The sequence below is a fragment of the Carcharhinus amblyrhynchos genome, chromosome 3, assembly GCF_965287045.1.
Source record: "Carcharhinus amblyrhynchos chromosome 3, sCarAmb.v2.hapA, whole genome shotgun sequence".
NCBI classification, from domain to species: Eukaryota; Metazoa; Chordata; class Chondrichthyes; order Carcharhiniformes; family Carcharhinidae; genus Carcharhinus; species Carcharhinus amblyrhynchos.
Window position 1 is genome coordinate 118057071 of NC_137326.1, and position 27830 is coordinate 118084900.

General features: G+C 40.9%; 1 protein-coding gene across 23 annotated transcripts in view; it reads right to left on the bottom strand.

Annotated features, from left to right (window-relative positions):
* Positions 1-27830, bottom strand: part of LOC145341066 (disks large homolog 1) — a 353734-nt gene that overhangs the window by 128766 nt on the left and 197138 nt on the right. For 10 of the 23 annotated variants that reach the window (XM_080185860.1, XM_080185850.1, XM_080185846.1 and 7 more), the window contains 2 exons: positions 16537-16635; positions 12195-12248 (listed from right to left, as the gene is read on the bottom strand). In XM_080185860.1, coding sequence (XP_080041986.1) covers positions 12195-12248; positions 16537-16635 — 153 coding nt within the window. Of the gene's footprint in view, positions 1-12194; positions 12249-16536; positions 16636-24231; positions 24688-27830 lie in introns of those variants that run through there. The other 13 variants (XM_080185861.1, XM_080185859.1, XM_080185847.1 and 10 more) reach the window with 5 other exon arrangements.

The window sequence follows — 27830 nt, forward strand, 5'->3', positions numbered from 1 at the left end:
AGGTCCCTGAAGCTGTGAGGCAGCAGCGCTAACCACTGTGCCCCAAAATATTAACAAAAAGAAAATTACAAGAAAGGTTTATCTCATGAGACAGGTTTGGCCTGGAAATTACCAAAGTTAAAATCACAAGATTGGCATTCATATAAAGCAAAGTACTGTGGATGTGGGAATCTGAAACAAAACAGAAAGAGCTGGAAAATTGGCAGATGAACAGACAGCAGAATCATATTGAACAGAAGTTATTTTCAAGTAATGACTATTCTTCATTTGGTTAAGACAAATGTCAGTGTCCGAGGGAATGCTGCAGATCTGCACCTACCAGGTGGAAGCAGCATCTCACCTAAGTCTACCTTTAGGGGTTGGTGGCAAAACTGGACTCTGAAGAGGCTTTGAAGACGAACACCAGTTGTGGAGCACTTGCAGTTTCTGCTGGAATCACGCAGTGGAGCTAATGTAGGAATTCTCCCTCCCAGCCACATTTGGAATTCCTGATCTGACTGTTCTTGAATATGATCACAGTAGGAAACAATGGGAATATACACCGTTTCCCAATAGGGCATAAGGCAGGATATGGTAATCTTAGAAAGATGGAATATTACTTTGTAAAGAAACCGAATCATGGATTTGCTGAATAATTGCTTATATCCACAAAGTTACAAAGCATCACCACGAGTCACATTTATCTAATGAATCAATAGTGACGGTGTTTAGCATTGCACTAAACTGGCTCAAGTGAGAATTATAGAGCCACTTTAAATGAGTCCATTCAAATTTTTAATTATTCAGCAGTACAAATTAACAAGAGAATTTAAAAGCAACTTGGCCTGAGCTAATGGCAACTGACCCAAAATCCCAGTGTTGCACACACAAGTCATTCAGAAATGATGGAAGAGCCTCACTTCAGTGTTCAGCTTGATATTTTCTGTATGGTGCACTGAACACAGTGAAGCACATTAAAAAACACTTGCTTTATTCAGCAACCACTTGACAGCAGCCCCCTCAAACAATCACAATATCCAGCCATGGTATTTTTTTAAAAAGTACATGTGATTGATAGTGGAGATGTTCATAATCAGATTTAATTTGACCTTTATAACATTCTCAGTGCAAACACCACACTGAAAATATGTAACTTGTTTATTTTTCTCAGTGGAGTGCTTCAGAAGATTAAAAAAATCTATTTACTTATCTCACACACAGGAAGCACTCAGCAGTGTCTGCTGCTACTTGCAATATCAGGGACATGAGAGTGGAGGTTTCACAGATTTTAAGATAAATTGATTGAGATATAGCTCTATGCCCCTCTCTGTGCAATGAGATGTGAAGTGAGCCAGAAACAGATTGGCGCATTTTTTCAGTAGAAGGGGATAGGAAGTAGGAATACTTCTGATGGGGATAGAAAGCAAATTAATTTATATAGTGGGAGAAAAGGAAGCTCCATGTGAAGTAACTCCTCAGAGGCCGTGGCCCTTCACCAGATTCCATTTACAAACTTTATTGTATGCCTACAGTGCAGCAGGTACAAATTCAGAACCGGGAGTGCTGGATATATATAGATAGGTGAGGATCTGGGATTGGGCAAGCAATGACCTTAATTATGACTTTGGAGTTCATACTCCAAGAGGCCAACCTCAAGGGCCTCATTGAAGTCAGAGCAACACATACCAACAGAGGAGACATTTAGGTAAAAAGCACACTGGGCTGGATTTTGCTGCAGAAATCATGGTGAGGCCAGCAACACTCACCATCCTTGAAAATGTAAATTGGGCAGCAACTTGTGTTAATCACATTTGCACTGTTAAAGGTGGAAATTGTCCTGACTTGTCCTGCGGCACAGCGGTTAGCACTGCTGCCTCAGTGCCAGGGACCTGCGTTTGATTTCCAGCTTGGGTCACTGTCTGTGTGGGTTTCCTCCAGCTGCTCAGGTTTCCTCCCACAGTGCTGGTTAGGTGCGTTGGCTATGCTAAATTCGCTCTCAGTGTACCAGAACAGGTGCCGGTGTGTAGCGACTAGGAGATTTTCATAGTAACTTCATTGCAGTGTTAATGTAAACCTATTTGTGACTAATGAATAAACTTTAACAGGCTTTGCTATTGGCTGTAGCTTGCCAATTGACCTGACACAGTAATACAAGGAATGTGTGAAATTAAAGCACTTACTGGACATAAAATCCAGTAAACCCATGAGAAACATTTTGGACTTGTCCACTAATGCCATGTTAAGCATCAAATACAGCCAAACAGCCTCCTTAGCACTGCAAATTCACCTTTTCAGCGTGTGTAGTTTCATTTCTTCAGTCCTTAGTTGTGGTTAGAGATTTTAAAACTGGGTTTAGCTTTCTCAACCCCATCTTTCCTTTCTCTCGTTATTTTGATTTCCATACATAATTTGGCATTGAGTTGAATGTTTTCGTTAAAACATTCCTGTGCAGCTGTTATTTTTTCTTCATTTGTATTAGCCTAGGAGTTGCATGGTTTACAACAGTAGTGTTTAATCAATGCTTTTAGTTTGTCATAGTAAAAAATGTAAGATGGGAAATTTTGCTGTGTATTCATTTCAGCTATGAACTGAAAGTTCTCATTTCCTTTTCTAAAATTAAAGGTTTTCACAGAGATCATAACATTTCTGACAGTGAATCACGGGGAACTAGATCTAAATTTTGTTTTCAGCTCTCTAGTGCAGGGTCTTGTGAAGTTGCATTTTATACTTTGCAGCCAATTAGTTTTCAAACATCACCTCGGCAAAAGTGTGTACATATAGATACACATGCTGCAGTTGTTGAAGTAGATGAATGATGGAAATGGCTTGAGAGTTGGGCTGAGGTAATTAAAGTCTTGGTTACTTAGTGTTGTGAAGGAGGAAAAAGCAGAGTCTAAAGAACTGATTATATGGGGATGGGTTACATGGCTTTAGATTTTACAGACAAGATTCTGCAAGACTGTGGAATCACGTGTAGATGATCACCAAAAACTTCCTATATTGAGAAAGAGAAGCCATGAAGGTCAGTGAAGACTGAGGGAACTGACAAGCTGAACTTGGCACAGGACAAGATACTTCCTTCACAAGTTGAAATTCATTGACAATAGGCGGCAAGGAAAGAGAACACTCTGGGCTAACTGAATTTGGAAAAGAGGGTGGGGATTCCGTTGTGGAAGAATTGTAACCTGGAGCGAAATTGGCAATGCTGTGCAAGTCGTAAAATGCACTCTGACGGGAAATGAATGTGGCGTTTCAGGGCCAGTTCTGGATTTATCAAATCAGCTAGAATGGGAAGGGTGAGGGACAGAAGGGAAATGTGAAGTAGTCAAAGTACTTTGAAATATAGAAGGGTCTGAGAAAGGGTCAGCCAGACTCAAAACTTTGGCTCTATTCTCCCTTCACAGATGCTGTCAGACCTGCTCAGAACTTCAAGTTTTTGCTTCAAATTTACAGGGGTGTTTGAATAAAGTCCTATATTTAACTACATTTACAGCAGAACTATATGTTTACAGCAGTAGTATATAGAAGAGGCAATGGCGTTGGTGGCATTATTACTAGATTATTAATCCAGAAATTCAGCTAATGCCCTGCGCACCTAAATTTGAATCCTACCAGGACAGATGGTGGAATCTGAAGTCAATAAAAAAATGGAATTAAGAATCTACTGATGACCATGAAACCATTGCTGATTATTGGAAAAACCTATCTGGTTCACTAATGTCCTTTAGGGAAGGAAATCTGCCATCTTTACCTGGTCTGACCTGTATGTGATTCCAGAACCACCACAATGTTGACTCTCAACTACCCTCAGGCAACTAGATGGGCAATAATGCTGGCCAGCCAGTGACGCCTATGCCCCATGAATGAATAAATATAGTGCCATAGATATTTGGTAAAGAAAATTTAAACTTATTTTTATTTTCTATTTAAATTTAGTATCCTACGCGCAAAGATTAATTTTGATTTATATTATATTTCTGGCCTATCTCTAGATGCTCTGATGTGTTGAAGGTTTGCCTTCTCAAAATTTTATACATTTACGTTCAGTACACAAGAGAAATATTCATCTTAGCAGAGACCAAGAAAAATATTATAAAAATCTATTGCCGCAATATGTTGCAGCATATGCCTGGAGAGCCCCAGGGATCTGTTCTAGGATCCTTGCTGTTTGTCATTTTCATAAATGACCTGGATGAGGAAGTGGAGGGATGAGTAAGTAAGTTCGCTGATGACACGAAGGTCGGTGGTGTTGTGGATGGTCTGGAAGGATGTCAAAAGTTGCAGCAGGACATAAATAGGATGCAGGACTGGGCGGAGAAGTGGCAGATGGACTTCAACGCGGATAAATGCGTAGTCGTCCATTTTGGCAGAACCAACGGGATGAATGAGTACACTATCAAAGGCAGGAGTCTTAGTAGTGTTGAAGAGCAGAAGGATCTTGGGGTCCGGGTCCACAGGGCTCTTAAATCGGCCTCGCAGGTGGAAGAGGTGGTCAAGAAGGCGTATGGTGTACTGGCCTTCATTAATCGAGGGATTGAGTTTAGGAGTCGGGAGGTAATGCTGCAACTTTATAAGACCCTTGTCAGGCCTCATTTGGAGTACTGTGCGCAGTTCTGGTCGCGTCACTATAGGAAAGACGTAGAAGCTATTGAAAGGGTACAGAGGAGATTTACAAGGACGTTGCCTGGACTGGGAGGCATGCCTTATGAAGTTAGGTTGAGGGAGCTGGGTCTCTTTTCCCTGGAGAGACGAAGGTTGAGGGGCGACCTGATAGAGGTTTATAAAATGTTGAGAGGAATGGATAGGGTGGATTCTCAGAGGCTATTTCCCCGGGTTGAAATGGTCGCTACGAGAGGAGACAGATTTAAGGTGCGGGGAGGAAAGTACAGAAGTGATGTTAGGGGTAAGTTTTTCACTCAGAGGGTGGTGAGTGAGTGGAATCGGCTGCCATCAGTGGTGGTGGAGGCGAACTCGCTGGGGTCTTTTAAAAGACTTCTGGATGAGTATATGGGGTTTTATGGGATTGGGGGTTATAGATAGGTGTTGATGTGATCGGCGCAACTCGCGGGCTGAAGGGCCTGTTTGTGCTGTAGTGTTCTATGTTCTATATGATTAATATCACTTTACTGGAACAACAGTGGACACATTGCAGTGATTTTTGGTAAAGAATTAAATTGTTCTTCATTCCCGACTGGGTGAAAACCTGAATTTAAAAAAAATTCTGACAAGATTGGCATTCATTGTCACCAGAGTGGTGATTGGGGGACTTTCACAGTAACTTCATTGCAGTGTTAATGTAAGCCTACTTGTGGCACTAATGATAAAGGTTTACATATCATAGGCATCTCAGTTCATTGGGTCAGAAAGCTAATTGAGAGAATACAAAGATCATGAAATGTTCAGCTTGGGTCACAAGGAAAGTTAGAGGGATGTAGATTTACATGTAAATGAGGGCACAAGTATGTCATGGGGGGTGCGTAGGGGGAGAGAGAATATTGGTCAGCATAAGGGGGCAAATAGATTGGGGGAGCTGGCACAAAGTTCCAAATTTTCTCTAGATCCTTTCCGGTGCCAACTTACCGAGATTGAGACAAGTTTAGCAAATCTTCCCTACTTTTCAATTCTATCCCTTTAGCCCTAAAATATGGTTGCTTTTATGATCTTGCTAGCCTGTGGTGCAACTTTTAGTGTTTAGTACCGAGAGACTTAATTTTTTTCTCTGGCTACCTAGCCTTGCACTAGTCCAGTTAACTAACTCCAGCTTGGGACCTTGTCTCATTGTGGGAGAAGTCAAATCTCAGGGTGGTGTCCAGTAACCAAGCCCTTTTCTCATCTTTATAGCCTACTAATCTTCATACACATAAGAACATAAGAAATAGGAGCAGGAGTAGGCCATCTAGCCCTTCGAGCCTGCTCCGCCATTCAATAAGATCATGGCTGATCTGTGGCTGCTCAGTTCCACTTTCCCGCCCTCTCCCCATAACCCTTAATCCCCCCTCTTATCAAAAACCCATCAACCCACGTCTTAAAAATATTTAGCGAGGCAGCCTCCACCACTTCAACAGGCAGAGAATTCCAGAGATTCACCACCCTTTGAGTGAAGAAGTTCCTCCTCAACTCCGTTCTAAACCGCCCCCCTTTTATCTTGAGGCTGTGCCCCTTAGTCCTACTGTCTTTTTTGAGCGGGAAGAGTCTCTCCACCTCTATCCTGTCCATCCCATTCATCATCTTATACGTCTCAATGAGATCTCCCCTCATTCTTCTAAACTCTAACGAGTACAAGCCTAATTTATTCAGCCTCTCCTCATAGCTCAACCCCCTCAACTCCGGTATCAGCCTAGTAAACCTCCTCTGCACTCCCTCCAAGGCCAAAATATCTTTGCGCAGGTGCAGCGCCCAAAACTGCACACAGTACTCCAGCTGCGGCCTCACCAATGCCCTATACAGCTGCAGCAAGACCTCCCTACTTTTATATTCAATCCCCCTCGCTATGAAGGCCAGCATCCCATTCGCCTTCCTGACCACCTGCTGCACCTGCAAGCTGGGTTTTTGCGACTCATGCACAAGGACCCCGAGGTCCCTCTGCACCGTCGCCTGCTGCAGTTTTTTGCCACGTAAGTAATAGTCCTTCCTACCATTCTTCCTACCAAAGTGCACCACCTCACACTTGCCAACATTAAATTCCATTTGACATTTCCTGGCCCATTCGCCCAGCCTATCTAGATCCTTCTGCAGACTCTCCACACCCTCCGCACAATTTGCCGTTCCCCCAATCTTGGTGTCATCAGCAAATTTCGACACCCTACACTCGGTTCCCTCCTGAAGATCATCTATATAAATGGTTAAAAAGCTGAGGCCCCAGCACCGACCCCTGGGGCACTCCACTAGTCACCATCCGCCAATCCGAATAGCACCCATTGACCCCCACTCTCTGCCTCCTATTTGACAACCAATCCTCTATCCACGCTAACACCCTACCCCCAACTCCATGTCCTTCGACCTTCTGCAATAACCTCTTGTGAGGTACTTTGTCAAACGCCTTCTGAAAATCTAGAAAGACCACATCCACCGGCTCTCCTCTATCCACCGCCCTAGACACATCCTCATAGAACTCCAGTAAATTTGTCAGACACGACTTCCCTTTAATGAAACCGTGCTGCGTCTGCTCTATCAAGCAATTCCCTTCACGATGCCTCGCAATTTCCTCCTTAATGACAGATTCTAACATTTTACCTACCACAGACGTTAAACTAACTGGCCTATAATTCCCCGCCTTTTGCCTGGCACCCTTCTTAAACAACGGCGTAACATTAGCCGTTTTCCAATCATCCGGCACTTCCCCGGAATCCAGCGACGTCTGGAAAATAACCACCAAGGCATCCACTATCACCTCCGCCATTTCTTTCAGAACCCTCGGATGCATTCCATCCGGTCCTGGGGACTTGTCCACAATCAGCCCCTCCAGTCTGTCGAGCACCGCCTCTCTAGTAACAGTAATGTCATTAAGACCCTCCAGTCCTACCACCTTTCCATCGCTAACACCCGGCAAATTATTCACGTCCTCCTCCGTGAAGACAGAAACAAAAAAGTTATTCAATACCTTAGCCATATCCCCATCCCCTACCACTAGGTCCCCTTTCTCATCCTCTAAAGGACCAACATTCACCCTAGCCAGCCTCTTCCTTTTTATATATTTATAAAAACTCTTGCTATCCTTTTTTATATTAAGCGCTAGCCCAGCTTCATAGTTTCTCCTACCCTTCTTTATCAACTTCTTTGTCAATCTTTGTTGACATTTAAACCTGTCCCAATCCTCTTCTCGCCCACTACTCTTAGCTACTCTACACACACACAATAGAGTTCATTCCACACTAGGCCCCTACTCCAAACCATGAAAAAATACATGATCTGCATCACACGCCAATGTTTGTCTAAATCTAAATTAGTGGCACAATCTGAGTAACTGCCCTGTGCAATACAGGTAAGTGCCAGTTGGGGGATATGGATTTCTCCACTGACGAGATAAGTTTTCTTTTCCCTGTTTTGTGGGAGGCATGCAGGCTATTCATTTCCTGATGCCATTTTGTGCACAAGTTTAAAAACTTCATTCTACTTGGGAGGCAAGTGCACAACAGCTTAAAGTTGCCAACATTCACATCACTCCACTAAGAAAGGTGAAAGATGGAAACCAAGGATTTAGAGAGCAGTTAGCTTAACATCTATTGTTGGGAAATTGCTTCAGTCTATAGTTAAGAATAGGGTGACTGAACACCTTGAAAGTTTTCAGCATGATTTGCAAACCTGAAATAACCCGATGAACAGCTGACTAAAGGAAATGTCTACAGACGTTACCTACATGCATTTCCAGAACGTATTTGATAAAATCCTTCATAAACGACTGTTAACTAGAGGTGAAGTTCATGGAATTGAACGTAAATTGTTAACCTTGTTCAGAAATTGATTAAATGACAAAAGAAAAAGCAGGGGAGCCAGTGGAACAACGGTAGCTTCACTGGACTAGAAATCCAGAGACCAGGGTAATGCTCTGGGGATTTGGGTCCAAATCCTATCACGGCAAATGTGAAACTTGGAATTCAATCATAGTACTACCTAGCACAAAGGAAAATAGTTGCGTCTATTGGAGACCAATCATCTCATCCCTAGGTCATCACTGCAAGAGTCCCTCACTGTCGTGTCCTAGGCCCAACTTTATCTTCAATGACCTTTCCTCCATCATAAGGTCAGAAGTGGAATTGCTGACAGATCCTCAATTACCCAACCAGAAACTTAATTGGTCCGGCTTTGTAAAAACTGTGGCTACAAGAGGTCAGAGAATGGGAATGCTGCAGTGATCAACTTACCTTCTAAGTCCCTAAAGCCTATCTACCATAATTTACAAAACTCGAGTCAGAAGGAATACTCTCCATTTGCCTGGATGAGTGCAGCTCCAGCAACACTGAAGAAATTCAGCGTCATCCAGGACAAGGCAGCCTGTCTCATCAGGACCTCACCTACCACTGTAAATATTCACTCCTTCCACCACCGATACAGTGGCAGCAGTGTGCACCATCTACAAACAATAGTCTCCTTCAATAGCACCTTCCACACGCCATGATCTTTACCATCCAGAAAGACAAGGGCAGCTGACTCATGGGAGCATCATCACTTGCAAGTTCCCCTCCAAGCCACTGTATATCACTGAGCCTTCACTATCATAGGTTCAAATCCCTAACCGCACTGGGTACAGCCACACCACACGGTGATTCAAGGCAGCAGCTCCATCACATTCTCAAGAACAATCAGGGTCAGGCAATAAACACTGGCCTAGCCAGCAAAACCCAGACCCCTGAAAGAATTTTAAAAAAGCAGGTACTCTAATTGGCAGAATATGGACAGTGATGTGTCACAAGAATCTGTGCTGTGCTGAATGAATCATCATATTTATCTATGACTTGATGATGGAATAGGGCACCAAATATTCAAATTTGCCAGTAACAGAAATAGGTGGCATGGTAAGCAAGGCGGATGGAAGCTTAACACCATAGCGAGATATCGATAGATTGAGATATTTTATGTTTGGGAGGGATGGATTTATCAGAATAATATCTGGGCCCCAAGGTTAAATTTCAAGGAGTGATTACACGAACTAGAGTTACATTTCCTAGAATTCCAATTGTTATGGGGAAGATAATATGGGAATAACTAGGGTAGATAAAGGGAAACTGGTTGGGGAGGCTAGGACTGGGGACATAACATAATTTGAGTCAGACTTCAGCAATGAAAGAATGGTAGATATTTGGGACTCTTCTGCAGAAGACAACTGATGCTAGATCAATTATTAATTTTAAAATCAAGATTGATAGACATGCATTAGCCAAAAGTATTAAGGGATATGAGACAAAGGCAAGTAAAAGGATTTAGGTCAAGAATGGCAGAATAGGGAGACGGGGTTAAATGGCCTACTCTTGCTCATGTTCCTTGCCATCAATCGCTTAAAGGCATAAAATTAAAGTAATAAATATAACTTGCAATTATTAGATGTTAAAATTAATTGAACATTAAACTGCAAGGAAATAAATCAATTCCCTTCTCGTAAAACTGATGTTGGTCACTAGCACAGAAAATCCAAGTACTCAAGGAATTGGTGAGAATGAGTGGAAATGGCAGGATGCAAGATACAAATTGCAAAAGGCCATACCAAATGGGTGCCATTCAACAGGTGCAGAGAAACACACAAGACAAGGTGTGTCATTACACAGGGTGTGATACTGATAGTTTTCTTTAGATATATGTTTTAAAATGGCTTGCATTTGTATAGTGCCTTTAATGTAATAAAACACCCAAAGATGCTTACAACAGGAAGCAACGGAGTATGTGTAATGAGGACAGATGTCTTGCTATGTTGACAGTCGTGATTGTTGGAAAATGGGAAATCTGCAGACACTAAAAGTACTGGTCATGAGAGAGTAGCTTTGTTGCTACTAATCCAAGTTAACATTGAAATACATTTGAGAGCAAGAGTCAGCTGTCAATGTGTAATATAAATAGAGACATTTAGAAGACCAACCAATAAAAATGAAATTTTATCTGCTTTAAACAAAATACTCAAGTGTTTTATTTTTTAAGAAGACATTAAAGCAGCAAAATGTAGTAAGGCAAGTAATAAAAATGGCAATAACAGAACAAATTGCCATGAATAAAATTACCCCTTCTGGAATACAGAAATTATTAGCTGTGTCATACAGCATATTCTTATTATGGTGGTTGAATAGGGGTGAATCGAAAAATTAGAAAAGATGGCAAAGATGTTCTTTATGCAAAATCATTCAAATAATATCTTCAATTTTTCATTAAATGTGTTGCGGACGGATCCCTAGATGCAATATAAACAAGCTTTTTTTTTGAAGTTTTAGTGTACAAGTCTGCTTACATTAACACAATGAAGTTGTGAAAATCCCCTAGTTGCCATACTCTGGTGTCTGTTTGGGTACACACTGAGGGAGAATTTAGCACAGCCAATGCACCTAACCAGCACATCTTTCAGACTACGGGACAAAACTGGAGTACCTGGAAGAAACCCATGCAGACATGGGAAGAACGTGTAGACTCCACACAGACAGTGACCCAAGCTGGGAATTGAACCCAGGTCCCTTGCTCTGAGGGCAGCAGTGCTAATCACACTGTGCTGCCAGCAATAGTAGAACAATTGAAAAAGGCCAGGATTAGATAATGCAGATATTTCAGTGTTGTGGGGCTAGAGGTGATTTCAAAGTTGGGAGAGCAAGACCACAGAGGGCCAGAAAACAAAGACAAGGATTTTAAAAATCAACAACGCAGGCCAGTGGACACAGGGGTAAAGGGTGACTGGGATTTAGTGCAAATCAGGAGAAGGGCAACAGAGCTTTGAATGACTTCAAATTTACAAGGCAGACAGTGACCCAAGCTGAGAATCAAATCTGGGTCCCTGGTGATAAGACAGCAGTACCAACATTGTGTGACTGAGGTTCACTAAAGAAATATTTGACAGCAGATATTCAGATTATAAACCAGGCAACTCAAGCTATTAAAACTGCTGTAGAATTTTCTTAAAATAACCCGCTTCACAACTGCGACAAGCTCCAAGGAATCTAATAGTCAAAGAGATGATCTCTATGAAATCTGTCGCAGCTTCTATTGGAAACTGCGGCAAAAAGAAGCACTCATCCACAGGCGACAAGTCTTACTTCATAAGCAGCACATCTTTCCTGAATGCTTAACATAATAAACAAGCTCACTTGAATGCAACAGCAGCAATCTAATGACTTATCTGGAAGAGGATATTGTTCACCTGTGGAAAAAAGTGGTGGCAAGAGAGGCAGATACAGGTCATCAGCTTGAGAAGCACAAATAAAATGGTCATTTTCCTATCTGCACCTTAAATCAACAATGTATTGAAATTAAATGTCAAAGTCATAGACTGCCAGCTGACAGAGTCACTGCTTTGCAATCAAAGCGCTGGCCTCACAAATTGTAAAATTTTAAGTGAAAATGAGGACCAGAGATGGATTTTGATAGTTTGCCCGAAAATTTTCTTCCTCATGAAACAGCAATGCAGAAAGGATGAGTCTGTACCTGAAAACATCCACTGGCCTGTCTGCTGCGATAGGCCTCTTCATTTTTCAAATCCAATTTTTTTAATGTTAATTTTCACACAAGAAGGAAAATTGAAAACTTACATAAGGTTGAGATTCCAAACTATCCGTATTCACCACAACTGGGGGTGGATTAGCCTTTAAAGGGAGGATAAAGAAAGCACAGTTAAACATGTTAGAAATGCCGATAACCTTCCATTTCAATTTATAATATCCAAAATTCAATACTGCATTGCTTTCAACCATTCACTCCCACTCAAAAGTGGTCAAAATAAGTGCGAGTTGCAGACCAGCCTAACATTCCTGGCTGGGAATTGGTTTAAACAGTGCATCAGTTTATACAAACTTTGCATGAATTTCTGGCCTTTTCTGTTCAAATCGGAACTCAGTTCCATATTCTATTCCAAATAAACATAACACTTTGTACTTGTGATTGTGTAGGATATGGGTTTAAGAATATAAATTACAACAGAAACAGGCCATTTGATCCAACTCATCCACTCTGAGCAAATCACATTTATCCACTCTGTTCCCATATTCTTTCAATCTCTACTCCTTCATCCACCTAACCCAATACATCCTTGAATATTAACAGTTTCTGCCTCATCTTGGTGGTGAATTCAACAATCTGACATATCTATCAGAAAAAATTTTCTCTCTTCTGTCCTGTCATACATGGAATCAATGGATCTTCATTACTGACTGGAGCCAATCTGCTTCCAGCAAAACTGACCATCCTTTCATGATTTTAAAAATGGCTCTTGCCCCAAAAATCTGCATTGTTCCAACAAAAGAAAAACCCAAAGTATTTCATTTTTCTAATTCCTCTTACAAGCAGAAACCTTATGATTGTACAGGCGAGACGGTGGTACATTGGTTAGCACTACTGTCTCAGTGCTAGGGACCCGGGTTCAATTCTTGGCTTGGGTCATTGTCTGCATAGATTCTGCATGTTTGCCCCATGTCCACATGGGCTTCCTCCCAGAGTCTGAAAGTCATGCAGGTTGGGTGCATTAGCCATGCTAATTTCTCCCTCAGTGTACCTGAGCAGGCACTGACGACCAGGGGATTTTCACTTCACAGCAGTGTTAATGCAAGTCTACTTGTTGCACTAGTTTAAAAAAAAAACTTTAAACTGCACTCTCCCCAAAATCTCCATAACCTTCCAATAAATGTGGACACTCATCCTTAGCTTTACATTTTTTGTTTTTACAGACTCATCGTTACCTCTTAACATTTACATCCCATTGCGATGAAAGCTAATATTTTATTTGCCTAAAAAATAAACAGCCTTATCCACCCAAGATACTGTGTTGAATACTGTGAACATGTACTCCAAAAGCCTCTGCACTCTCAAAACAAAGTAGCAATTATGTTTATGTGGTAACAAAAATGCATCACTGCAGAGTTTCGGACATTGAATTCTGTCCCTGATTAATCTCTTCATCATGTTAATATTCTCTTGCAGTTTCCAAAATGCATAATTTGGCACAGTCTGCTCATTTTGACACCACTCCATCAAGGTTTCTGGCAAATCATTGATACTTGCAGTGCCCTGAAACTGAACCTCAAGGAATATCAGTAACCATTTCCACTCATTCCTCTAAACTGCTTTTCCCAAACGTTTTGCCTCTTCTAACTCATTTTTGATTTTAAATCCAGTTTACCAACTTCTACCTAATTCCTCACCCCTTGATCTTGTCTAGTTATCACTCAAGTGTATTTTGTCAAAAACTTTCCTAATGCCCAGGTACACCACATCCACTAGATTTCCCCCATCTATTATATCTGTTACCTCCTCAGTAAATTCAATGAGGTTGGTCAAGGACGACCACTCCTTTTGGATTCTGTACCAGCTCCTTCTATTTTTATTTCAAACTACACGTCAAGACTATTAAAACAGTGTCCACAACTGACATTAAATCAAATGGATCCAAGCTAGATTCAAGCAGAAGCTGTCAAGGGGAGCAGCGAGTGGATGTGAAGTGCTTCCTCAGAGGGATGGATGCCAGAATGAGAAGAGGACAAGCAAACTTCAAACAACTGTTTGGAATTGTGCAGAGATCACAAAATGCTAGGGAATAAATTACCTGCCTGCCCCCTCAATTTGAGAATATTGTGCAACATGTAAGAGGGGGTGGATCCAATACAAACAAAAACTCCTTTGAGTGACACATGTTGAAAAATTCAATATAAATAATTCACCCATAGAGCCTTTTGAAGATATAAAGAATGCATTTTCATTTATCTGTTCATTCATATTGAGAAGTGGGATTTTTTGTGCATTAATAATTCAGTTCAAACTGCTTTGTTCCACCAATCTGGGCCAAATATAATTAATATTTATAACAAATTCATTTACTCATTATAATACTGCAAAAAGATTACTGCAGAAAGATCGTCCTTCACATATCTGGAGATTTAAAAAGATGGACAAAACTGATTGATCAATTTCAGATCTGTGGAGAGTTCATTTGAAGGTGGTATTTTTCGAAATCAATTTCTGCAAAAAGTGTAAAAAATTAATATTTACCAACCAAATAAAAACTAAATGCTGCAACTCAGAAGAAACCATCTCAATCCCAACAAGCGAAATAAAACTCAGTTGCTGAGAGCTTTGTCAGTTGACTTTTGAGTTCCATTCTGTGCTCAGAAATAGATACAATACTGCTCGCATGGATAATAAAGCAGTCAAGCACTAAGAGGATTAAAATAGAAATAGCCAACCAAGCTTGATTTCATGACCATCTACATGAGAAGTAGTATTCTTAAGAAAAAGGGGGTAAGGGGTGAAAAAATTTTAATGTTTCTGTCAGGGGTGGTCTCTGGGTGCTCAATAAAATTAACGTGTTAAAGGTTTAAAAGTTTCAGGCTCAACTGCAAAAAAAGTGTAAGAAATCTATCCTTTTAGATAGTGCTCTGCGCTTGCATTAGGATATAGGGTGCCACAATATCCATGTAGTTTGAATGCCTGACACTTATTTGAATCATGGCTATCCAAGCTTTTATTCTCATGGGCCACATTGGTCTTGTTACATGGCGTCCTGGTAGTGGAGTTTAAATATCTAATTTGCATTTAAGTCAGGTTTCTGGTAGTAATGGATCTTGCTGTTAGAGTATGGGTTCTAGCCACTAATGAGACAATGGGGTGGGAAACAACTCTTCCCAAGCTCACAGGCCCATGAAATTCAAACAAGGAAAACCAGCGAATCCAAAACTCAAGTGGTGCTATTCAACTGAACTGCCCAAGTTTCAAAAGTTCAGACCGCCAGGTCACGGGAGTTGCTTCGATTCTGGGATTGCGGAGTTGCGGCACCCCGATTTAAACCATGTTAGGGTTACCTTGAGTCGAAGGCCACGGTGGAGTGGGGGCCAGGAGAACAGGCCATGGAAATATGAGGATATATCTACATGTACCCATTTTTTAAAGTTCTATTTCAGTAGCAGGAGTATATGACTTCTTTGGTTGGACTCCCAACAAATTTACTCAAGAATTTCAAACTCTTGTTCACATCTTTAACTTCTTAATATTCTGTGACATTGGTTTGTTTTGTGCAAACGTTTCTTCTTAATCTGCATAGCCAGTTCAATTCATTTTCAAATAAAAATTCAATAGAACCAAATTTTGTTTGTTGCTGTGATCAAACTCCTTTTTTCTATAAAATCTTTGCCACTTAATCATAGGCAACCAGAGCCAAAGAGCAAACAAATTCAGGATGACCAGTACATTTGAGATCAGGAATATTTTCAATTTAATCATTGGAATAAAAGGACTGGACAACCTGCAGGTTAAACACAATGGAGCGAAGGTGAACCATAATGTCTTTTTTTTAAAATGTGTGTCACATTTACATTAACACTTCAATGAATGTACTGTGAAAATCCCCTAATCGCTACACTCTGGTGCCCATTTGGGTACACTGAGGGAGAATTTAGCATGACCAATCCACCTAACCAGCATATCTCGGACTGCAGAAGGAAACTACAGCACCCGGAGGAAACCCACACAGACACGGACAGAACGTCCGAACTCTGCATAGACAGTGACTCAAGCTAGGAATCAAACCCAGGTCCTTGGCACTGAGGCAACAATGCTAAGCACTGTGCCACCTCATATTACTCCAGATTAGTGCAAACACTGATCTACACATAGGTCCTCCTGTAGAAGGTTAATTGGGATTCAAAACATTAACTCTGTTTCTTTCTCCACAGATGCTGCCAGAGTTAATCCAGCATTTTCTGGTTTTTTAGATTTCAGCATCTGCTCTATTTTGCTTTTATCTCTCTCCTTGGTTCTATTTGCTCACCAGAAGTGCCATGTGATCTATAGAACAACATACCCAGGATTAAACAATGCACAAAATAAATCTGCATATACAGCAACAAAATCAAAGCATTCAAAAAGAAAAAGAAATAGGAACAAAACCTGTTGACTGTCAGACGAGAAGACACTGGCATCAGCAGGGACTGGCATAACAGGGATCACAGGGATTACAGGAGTGGAGGGAGGAGTAGCCTCTATCTGCTAAACAATAGCAAGGGATCAAATTTCAACACACACAACAGCAGAGCAAAACACTTAAGCAAATCTAAGTGAACACAATAAGCATATACCAAAATCTTACTGCTTAATCACAAACTCAATAAAATGAGAAAACACCCAGCAAGACCTTGCTTTTGGATGAGGAAAAAAAATCAAATGCCAACCAAAATCAAATCGACGAACATCAGAGCTAAAATGGTCAGTCCATCCTGCACAGTCCAAATGTCTACTTCCATTCCATAAGAAAATCATAACTTACCCCAACCAAATCCATTCTTTGCCCATTACTGCATACATATACAAGATTTTGCACAAATGCAGTAACATTGTTGAAATAATGTCCCAAAGTGAACCGAAGCATGAGATCGAGGGTTATTCTCTCACGACATTCGGGATGGGCAAGTATAAAACATTTATTCAAGACAATTTCAAACACAATTAAAATCAAACCATCTTTATGTTGGACAGTAGGCTGTAGTAACAACTTTCTCTCTGATGTACCTTCGATTTCAATGATTAGGTAATTAGTCTAAGTTAGGTTAATGATTAAGTTGACATTCTAAACACTTAGAATGTGACCAATATCATTGTAAAATATAACATCCCTTAGAAATATCTATGCTTTCTAGAAGGTGTAAAGAATTTATAGAGGGTAACAATGTAAATTCCAAACTGGGTAGAAAATATTTGAAAATGGACAAGTAAAACTTAGCCTTAGCATTAATATGCATTATTCATGCAGCACTGATATTCTTGCACCAGATGAAGCCAGTGCTTCTATAATTAAGCAATGCCTTCAACAGAAAAGCAACCAAAATTCTCCCATCTGGTCCTACTGTTTACTCGGTGGTAATTTTTCAATTAACTTTAGATTCCAGGAAACATGGCCCCATTTGTGAATTCTCCTTATGGTGTTCCTTACTGTCCCTCTAGTCCTTGGACTTAACACTTTGCGATGTAATACAAGTACTGTGGAGCCAAGGAGGGAATGCAAGAAAAGAAAGAGCAACAGAAATGGCCCTAGATTGCAAATAAGTCAGACGTTTGATTTAAAAATGCATTAAATTGACCCTGCTTAAAAACAGATATTCTAATCCACGTAGGACCAGCATACATCACCATAGCAATTTGATTTCAATCACTAATTTAGTTTAATGTGTGGTGGGTTCAACAACTAGTACACCTGAAGCATTTCATAACACTGCAGCACTCAAATGAAGAGTTCAAATAGATTGACTGCAATTATCTCAATATGTGCAGATTGCCACCAGTGGGCTGCACAGGAAGATAAAATAAGTATTTAAAAACATTAACACCCACATGAAATATCCAATGCAAGCAACTTGGACTATTTTTTTCCCCTCATGAAATCCATGGTAAAAATCACTTTGACAAGCATGATGCCTTTATATACTGCCTTATTGAGTTAAAAAGCCCAACACCTCTATTTAGTTAAGAAATTTACCAATGCCTCTACTTTCTCAGAAGGCTAAGGGAATTTGACACATCTATGTCTCTCTCTAACTTTTACAGATGCACCACAGGAAGCCTCCTTTCCAGATGTATCATAACTTGGTATGGTTCCTGCTCTGTCCAAGACTGCAAGAAACTACAAAGGGTCATGAACAAAGAAAGCCCTGTCCATCACACAAACCAGACTGCCACCCATTGACTGTCTATATTTCTTGTTGTCTCAGAAAAGCAGCCAGCATAATCAAGAACCCATGCACCCTGGAAATACTCACTTCCACCTTCTTCCTTTTGGAAAACGATAGAAAAGTCTGAGGTCGCGTACCAACTGACTCAAGAACAGCTTCTTTCTTGCTGCCATCAGATTTTTGAATGGACTTACCCCATATTAAGTTGATCTTTCTCTACACTCTAGCTATGACTGTTACACTATATTCTGCAGCTTCTCCCTTCCTTCTCTATGTACAGTATGCTTTGTCCATATAGCACACAAAAAACAATACTTTTCACTGTATACATGTGACAATAAATCAAATCTTTCAGAGCATTCCAAAATACTTTATATTCAAAGTGCAATAACTAATATTTTGGTAAACCTGACAGCCATTTTGCACTCAGGATGATATGAAAAGGAAGAATGCTGGCCAGGAAATCAAGAGAATACTAAATAGTGCAATGGTGCCCACTTAAATAAACTAAATGCATTACATACTTAAACCTGGAAGAAGCTTGAACCTACAACCTGGTGAAGATGAGATTACTAATTGAGGCAGAAATATTAAGAGGTTTTCCATAGATTTTACTGTAAAATACTTTATTCTTTACATTTATATGGTATTCCCATTCTACATAACATGCCATTACTTATCTGAAAGTAACTTAGACTTGAGCTATGGTTTTATCAAACAGCCCTATTGTAATCTGATTTGATTAGGTTGATTGAATTTAAGATTTTTTTTTACACAGCAAAGAAATGGTCGGAGAACAATACAAAGCAAAAATGAGCAGATGGCCAAAATACCCAGGGGCGACTATCCTTGTCTTGGGATAAGAGCATCAACCAAGAATCTCTCTCAACATGTTGAGCTAATTAGAATTTAAAAAATATAAGACATCATAAATAGAACAAGTATATGCAACAGAAGGTATTACATAACATTGCTAAACATGTGTTTATAAGAATGAAATGAGCGTAAAACCTCAAAAGACACTCAACTAGTGAACTCAACATTTGCTTCAATCTACTTGCTCGGAAACAATTCAAATTTGAACAGTTTCAGGGAGACAGGTTTCCAAACAACAAAAGTAACTTGTATTTCATACTAAATCATTTCACCAAATTAACTTTGGGAATGTTCCAGAACTCATTGTGTTCAAGGCATCCGACATATACATACCACTAATGCAAGCTTTCCATGTAATTCGCACATCAAAAACATGCTATTAGTTGGATAGATCTACAAGCACAATATGAGTCCGCCTATATACAAAATTTAAAACGAATCCCTTATTGAGCGTTGCTTTTCTTTATGATCCGTGTTTTCTTGGGAGTTGTGGGTGAGGGCCAATCAAAAATGATACACCTCACAGTTTCCCAGGTTATACTGCACAGTGTCTGGCCACAGCTACTAAAAAGAAAGGTTACACACTGGAAAGATTCGTTTTCCAATAACCTAAATGTATGAAAGCCAGCAGATGACAGATTTTTAAAAAATTAAAACAAGTCAGTGCAGTTCTCCTATATCAAAATCCGACATTAATTTCATAAATAGAAACAAAATATTAAAATATTATTGTAGCTCAATATAATCTCAAGTTATTTTATCATAGAATCCCTACAGTTCAAGAGGCCGCCACTCGGCCCATTGATCCTGCATCAACAATAATCCCATCCAGGCCCTATCCTCAGAATCCCACACAGTTACTCTGCTAGACCACCCCGACACTAAGGAGCAATTTATCACGGTCAATCAACCTAACTGCACATCTTTGGAGTGTGAGGGGAAACTGGAGCAGTCAAGGGAAGCTCACGCAGACACAGGAGAACATGCAAACTCCGCACAGGCAGTGACCCGAAGCCAGAACTGAACCCAGGTCCCTGGCACCATAAGCCATCATGCTAACCACTGTGCCACCATGTCACCCTTTACTCCTGTCAAAAAAGTGAAGCCAAATATTGGAGTTCATGCAACTGAGACAAAATATCAGGAAAATATATAAAACCATTACATCCCTAACAAAAGACTTCAGCTCCCTCCCTCTCACCTTACATAAATCAAGAAATAGAAAACACATATGTAATAAAAGAATGTGGATGCTGAAAATTTTAGATCAAAAAAGGGAGAACATGTGGTGGGGGCAGGCATAGCTCTGATCTGGCAGCATCTATGGAGAGAGAAGCAGGGTTAATGTTGAGTCCATTATCCCTCTTCTGCAGAATGCACGAAGTTCAAGTCCAACATGACTCCAAACAAGAGTCACATTGGATCCAAATGTTAACACTCTTTCTGCAGACCTGCCAAGATTTTCCTCAACGTTTTTGGTCTTTATTTCAAGAAGTACAAATATCTTTATTACATTGGAAGGTGTAAGATGAAATTGGTCAGCGTTTGGCTAATGAGAAATAAGACAGTAAATGATGAGATGGATAAAATTAAGATTTTTGCAATATCATAGTTTACACTCAAAACAATGGGTTTGAAATCACGTCAGCCAATGGCCAATGGAAACTCTCGGATCAAATGTTATTCCAACAGTAGGAAATACCTCTGCTGAGCTTGGTAATCCTAAAACATACCATTTTCATGGTCTAATCAAATCTACTGTCTAAACATCCGATGTTAATACTAATAAATAACTAGCTATATAAACCATCAGTTTTGCTGCAAGTTTTCTATTCAACTCCTATTACAATGAGCTGCATTGATGTCAAATTACCTCAGTACTGCAAAGTATACAGGCATGGCTGGTCTCATTTGCTCTTTCAAAATACTTTATTTTAAAAATCAATGTCACTGATTGAAAAGCAAAATCCTATAGTCACAATACTCCAACTGGCCCCCACTACTCCCCTCCCCCAGTCACTGATGTATCTTCTAGTTTAATCCAAGAATCAGTGACTTATTTATTTATTCACTTGGGAACAAAGGGAGAGAGAAGCAAGGCAGTTCATTTTGAATACAACTAGGTAGAACATTTTAATTGCTTCAAGGAAGGAGGGGTGGGGGCAGGAGAGAGGAGAGCGAAAAATCAATCGCAAAGAATTTAAAACACAAATCCCCTTTTCTGACCTTGAACACCCTTAACAGACAAAGCACTTGCCTTCCTTTGATTTTTAAAGCTTGAGTTTAATTATTAGTGTCACAAGTAGGCTTACATTGTCACTGCAATGAAGTTGCAGTGAAAATCCCCAGGTTGCCCCGCACTGGCACCTGTTCGGGTACACTGAGGACAATCCACCTAACCAGCATGTCTTTCAGACTGTGGGAAGAAACCGGAGCACCCATAGGAAACTCATGCAGACATGGAGAATATGCAGACTCTGCACAGGCAGACAGTCACCCAAGCTGGGAATCAAACCCAGGTCCCTAGCACAGAGGGGCAGCAGTGCCAGTCACTGTGCCACTGTGTTTGGGCATTCTTCCAATGGAAGATCCTGTAGAACGCATCTCTGCACAGGAATGCACAGAAGGAGCAGCGGCCAGAATCTGTGCCGAAGTCCCCATATTCTGTAATAGTTGAAACATCCCAAAGCTTCTCCATATGGATGTTAGGGGTTAGGGTGACAAGATAAGAGGATAAGGAGGTGGGGGTGAGTAAGCGGCAGAATGTTGAGGTTGGGAGGGGTGGCGGAGTGAGGACAGAGAGTCAGAATGGGGCTCGACAGGTCAGGGAGTGGAGGGACAGTTCTGGGAGGGAAATTAGTTTTACTATTACCCAAGAGTTACACCAGGATTTTTCAATCTGTGTTATGTTCTGGGACATCCAAGGAATCCTTGTTCGAATTTTGAGGGATATGCCTGGTCTCCAACGATCTTGAGATCAGAAGGCCTCTGACAACCATGAAAAACTTCGGAAAAAAATTGTTGCACTAAATTCTTTACAATATTTGAAGCTTGACATAAAAAGGACCAAAATTCCGCTGGGTCCTCTTGAGTTTTAGGTAATAAAGAACTACCCAAACTTGAAACTCAGAATCCATCAAACCTCAACAATGCAGAAGGCGACCCAACAAGCCTGCACTGATAAAAATCCCACTCAGGCCCTATCCCCATAACCCCATATATTTACCCTACTAATCCCCCTGACACTAAGGAGCAACTTAACATAGCCAATCAACCTAACCTGCACAGTTTTGGAGTGTGGGAGGAAACTGGAGCGTCTGGAAGAAACCCACAGGCATAGGGAAAATGTGCAAACTCCACACAGATAGTGACCCAAGCCAGGAATCGAACCCAAGTCCCTGGTGTTGAGGCAGTAGTGCTAACCACTGCACTCGCCCCTCCCCAGACGTAAGTGCTGAATCCGTTTGGCACATTTTGTATAGGAACCGAAGGACAGTATTCTGTGCAAAACAAAGCATGAAAGGGCAAAAGACGAATACACTTTGTCCCTGGGTGGGATCAAACTACTACCCTTCCAATTAATAGCCAAACACTAACTGATTATGCCACAAAGACTACCTACTTACAAGTGTGCGTGCATACACTTACAAAACAATGCATCGATGGAGCCAGTGCAACTTTGGTTCATGAGTGACTGCGAGAATAGGTTTGGAAACTGGATTACCGAACAGTGGGGAAAAACCGACAACTGAATCCTGACCAGTCCAAGTTGTAAAATTTATATCCATTATTCAGATTTCTGCATTTCATAGAATAATTAAGCATAGAAGAGGCCCTTTGGCCCATCGAGTCCGCACCGACACATTAGAAAACATGAACTTCCACCCTTAATAGTTTGTTTGTTTACTTACTAATTTTATTTCTGCACATTAACAAAAGCTCTTGTGGGTAAATAATGTCATTTGGCAAATAGAAGAACAGACTGTCACAATGCCGGCATTGTTAATCCTCAAAGCAAAACTTGAGAAGCTCCTCAGCAATATTTTATCAGTGTCAGCACAGATCCAAAAGTTACCATACAATCCCTACAGTACAGGAGGCGGCCCTTTGGCCCGTGAGCCTGCAGCAAGCAAATGCGCAACCTGGCACCATCTCTGTAACTGCACGTATTTAACTTGTTAGCTCCTGCCAGCAACAGTCACTTTAGCATGGTCAATCCACCTAACCTGCACAGCTTTGGACTGTGTGTGTGTGTGTGTGTGTGTGTGTGTGTGTGTGTGTGTGTGTGTGTTTGTTTGGGGGGGGGGGGGGGGGGAAAAGAGAGAGAGAGAGAGAGAAAAAGAGAGAGAGAGAGAGAGAGAGAGAGACAGAGAGAGAGAGAGGGAGAGAGAGAGAGAAAAACTGGAGGCAACCCACAGACATGGGTAGAATGTCCAAACTCCACACAGACAGTCGCCCAGAGCTGGAATCAAACCTCAGTCTCTGGCGCTGTGACCCACCATGCCACCCATAGGGTTCAGGTCCTTCTTTACTGAATTCACAATCTGAGGCAATAAAAGAGGAATACACAGACCTGTTGGAGGATAGGAAGGGAAACAGAGGAATGAGGGACAATCAAAAGGCAGAGTCAAGCATTGGTAGTCTTTGGGATTTCCTGATAGATGGAAAAAGGACATAGCATGGAGGGGGGAGGCCATGCACCTGCCCTCTTGAAGACATTGGGCCAGTCAGGCAAAGCAAGTAAAAACCGACAACAAAAAAAATAAACTTTTCCAAATTAATGAAGTATTGTATATTAGTTTGGGTGAAAATTGCACAATGCAAAGGTGTACTGAAAAGCAACTAAGTCAAGACTTCAACTTCTCTCTCAGATGTCAAGCACTAAGCTCAACTGAAGCATGTCCCAATAATTAGAATTGATTGACTCCATTGATCAGAGTGTTTTGCCATAGATGTTATTCCGCAGCTTGCACTTTGGTGCACATACAAAAGCTGCACTGATATTAGCACCGAATGTACAGCAAACAGCCCCACAGACACTAACCTTATCAAAAGAACGCGTTGACCACGAGCTGTCTGACCACCAGCCGCTGGTCGCTTTCACTTTGGCAGTACTTTTAGTCGGGCTTTTCTTAACACTGTCACGCAGGTTGGTAAACTTGCTTCGATGTTTCGTGGAGGACACAGGCAGAGTCGCAGAGGTGTAGTACTTGTGTGTGGACGAATGCTGCTGCTGAGGCTGAGGCTGAGGCTCCAGATACTGCTGCCTCTGATTCACTTGCAACCTCGGGTTACTCGAAAAATGAACCAATCTCCCTAATTCACAACCCTCTGGCACACAAGAGTATTCGTGTTTGTAACAGTAAGTCGTCATTTTGCAGCTCGAGGAGAGAAAAATAAAACTACTGTCCGGGAAGGAAAAAAATCCTCATGTGTTGCCAAGTCAGGCTGAAATCAAATGAAAATATTCTAACAGGGCATTTATCCGAGATGGCACTGCGAGGGAAGGCAGAGAGGCAGAATCTGAATCTCGCCAGTAGCTCTCTCCAATTAGTGAGCACCAATGGGCACTGCACATCACGGCCCTCTTTTTCCAGGCATGAATAATCAATGCACAGCACAGATTTGTTATGTAGATGGCAAAGGTCACCTTACATACATATTCCCAACACATTTTAACATGCAATTAACCACAAGATGCTTGCATTTATCATTATCAACCCCCCTGTCCTCGAAAGAATAAAAATCTAAGTACTGAAGGTGCTGCAACTAGAGAATCAAGATTTTACAAGTGGCATTGTACTTGGCTCCCTTTTAAAAATGAACACTCGCTCATGATAAACAGCACATTTCCAGGGAAGCCTTGGGATTTATTAACTGAACTATTGAACTTTGTCTCACGGACACTGTCTAAAGGAAAGAGAGAGAGAGAGAGAAGCATTGAACTAGGTTGTAGTGTTTTTCTGTTGTCTGCATTTCAATTCTATAATTATAGTTCTACAAAACCCAATTCAATCAATAATCTGAATGCACAATTAAAATTCTCCTCTTCAATATGTAGTGCTAATGGGCCAAGCACAGATCCTCGATCTAGTTTGCCTTGCTTACATTAAGTTAGATACAACTCAATGAAAAGTCCACACTCAAGTAATGAAAGTGTTTTGTACAAATTCTGCAGGGAACACAAAATCGCAGCTCCAGATCAGGCACTGGGGACTACAACAGGGAACGCAAATAACGGACAGTCAGCTGGGAACGGCAATTCAGAGATGAATAGAAACTGACAGCAATCCTCACTAATCACCATGGAGCTGCCACAGCTCATTTTGCTAGCTACATAGATGTAATCGGAGGCTACAGGGGCCGCGCTCTAATGCAATATTCAAAGCAGCGTGAGCCAGGAGAGGGAGAGGATAAACAGCCAGCAAGGTGGTCCAGACTCTGCCAGCAGCTTACAGAATTTTCCAGTATTCTATGACCAACAACAACGACATGCAAACGGAAGCAGATGTGCCGCCCTGGGAAAACACTGGACTCAAAAAATCCATCTACATAATGCGGGCTCAGTTTATTTCTTAGTAATCTGTTATTTAGAGCAAAAAGCTTAATACTGGTATTCAAAGTGATAGGTCCTAAATGATCCTTTCATAGTCATCACATGATTTCTAACCATTCAGCATCTTCTCCATAATAACAGCAGAAAAGTGAATTATTTCCAAAAAGAAAAGGATAAATAAATGCCCACAAATTAGGACACCATGATCTGACCTACCATCAAATGTTTCATTTATAGTATTCTTTTTATATTAGTTTCACAGTTTCCACCAAGGTTCTCACGAAAAATGAAAATAGAAAACTGAACTATATTAAGACTGTGCTCAGAGGGGTCTAATAACTTGAGATTAATGTTATTATAATATAACATTTTTCGTTGCAGTGAAAAACGATTAATACTGTCATTACACAACTGTCATCCTGTATGTTGCAGCTTGAAAAATAATCTTTGAAAGCCATTGATGTATTTGCCCACAGCCCCGCACTCTGATGTAAAATGCAGCATCTCTGTACAAACAGGCTTACTGCATTTCAATTCATGGAAGAAAGCTGCATAATTGCCGTACGTGAGATTTTAGCAATTTCACACTTGCAAAATAATATGCAGCTACCAGCACAATGTTTTTAATAATTTAAACCATCACTTCTGGGAAGACAAGAGTGTGAATTGGAACAGCAGCAACTTTTGTAGTTATCCAACTTGCCTTCTTAAAAACTGTACACGTATTGCATTGCTTTTCCCTCTCTCAAGATATTTCTGAGTTAAAGGACATGAGTTTAATGCTTCAATCTGTGTCAGAACATGAGGGAGTAGGGCTGCCAATTCTGGTTGGACGTATTCCTGGTGGTTTCATTACAATCTGCTTTACACAATCACCCAGCCCCCACACTCCTGTCATTGATAACCCACCCTCATGCCAGTTAGGAAACAAATAAATTTTTCCCTATCAATTTGACTATTTTAAAGGTATCACATCGCCTGCTTCCTTAGTTGACAGACAATTAGCAAAAGTGTCCAGAGGAAAAAGCAAAACGAACTAATTTGTTTAGAATACCTCAGTGGTGCCCCCTCCTCGCCAACCACCCTCCTGGTTGCTTGCAGCAATGTGTTGGGGTTTAATCTTAAATAGCTGGAAACTCTGCCAATCCTCCAGAATTGGACAAATCAGAGGGAGTTAATATGCACTTGTGGGAGGGACAAGGAGAACTCGACACGTCCTCTCTCTGTCCAACCCCAAAAATCTGCTATGATGCTTTACTAGTTTCATTGTAATATTTGTGTAGCATCTGTGCTAGAAAAATATCTGACTCGTGCAATGGCTTTTCTCACAGTATCTGCAAGCTTATTCTCCTTAACTGATTTTCTATTGACCATTCTGTAGGTGTATTACACATTGCTTCATTGTGATGCTAACCTTAAGTGAGAATTCTTCTTCTGCATGCATGTTAACAACTACCATCATTAACTCTAAGCACTAATCTTAACCTTATCATGTGAGACCCAGCGTTTGTTCCAACTTAAATCTGGCAAGATCAAAATAAGGGATCTGGGTTCAATTCTGGATTAGGTCACTGTCTGGGTGGAGTTTGCATGTTCTCCCAGTGTCTGAGTGGGTTTCCTTTAGGTGCTCCGGTTTTCTCCCACTGTCTAAATTTTTGCAGATTAGGTTGATTGGCAGGGTAAATATGTGGGGTTATGGGAATATGGCCTGGGTGGGATTGTGGTCGGTGCAGGCTCAATGGACTGAATGGCTTTTCCTCTGTACTGTGGGGTTTCTATGATTCTATGAATAATAATCTTGATTAGGTTCTACTCCACACTGCAGAGAACACACACACACACACACAAACGGAATGACGCAGCCCATAAGCTATCCCGCAGTGCTTAGCCATTACTCCTATCCTAACCAATGTCCATTGGTTTCTCAACTCCCAGCACATCTAAAACACACATTAACAAATTACTCCAGAAGTCGGAGTCAAGGCCAGATAGTCCTGAGCACAGAGCTGTGGTGTCTGCCAGTTCACTTGGAACCTTCTACAACATGATTAACTGCATCCTATTTGAAGTTAGTTATGTTTGAAGAG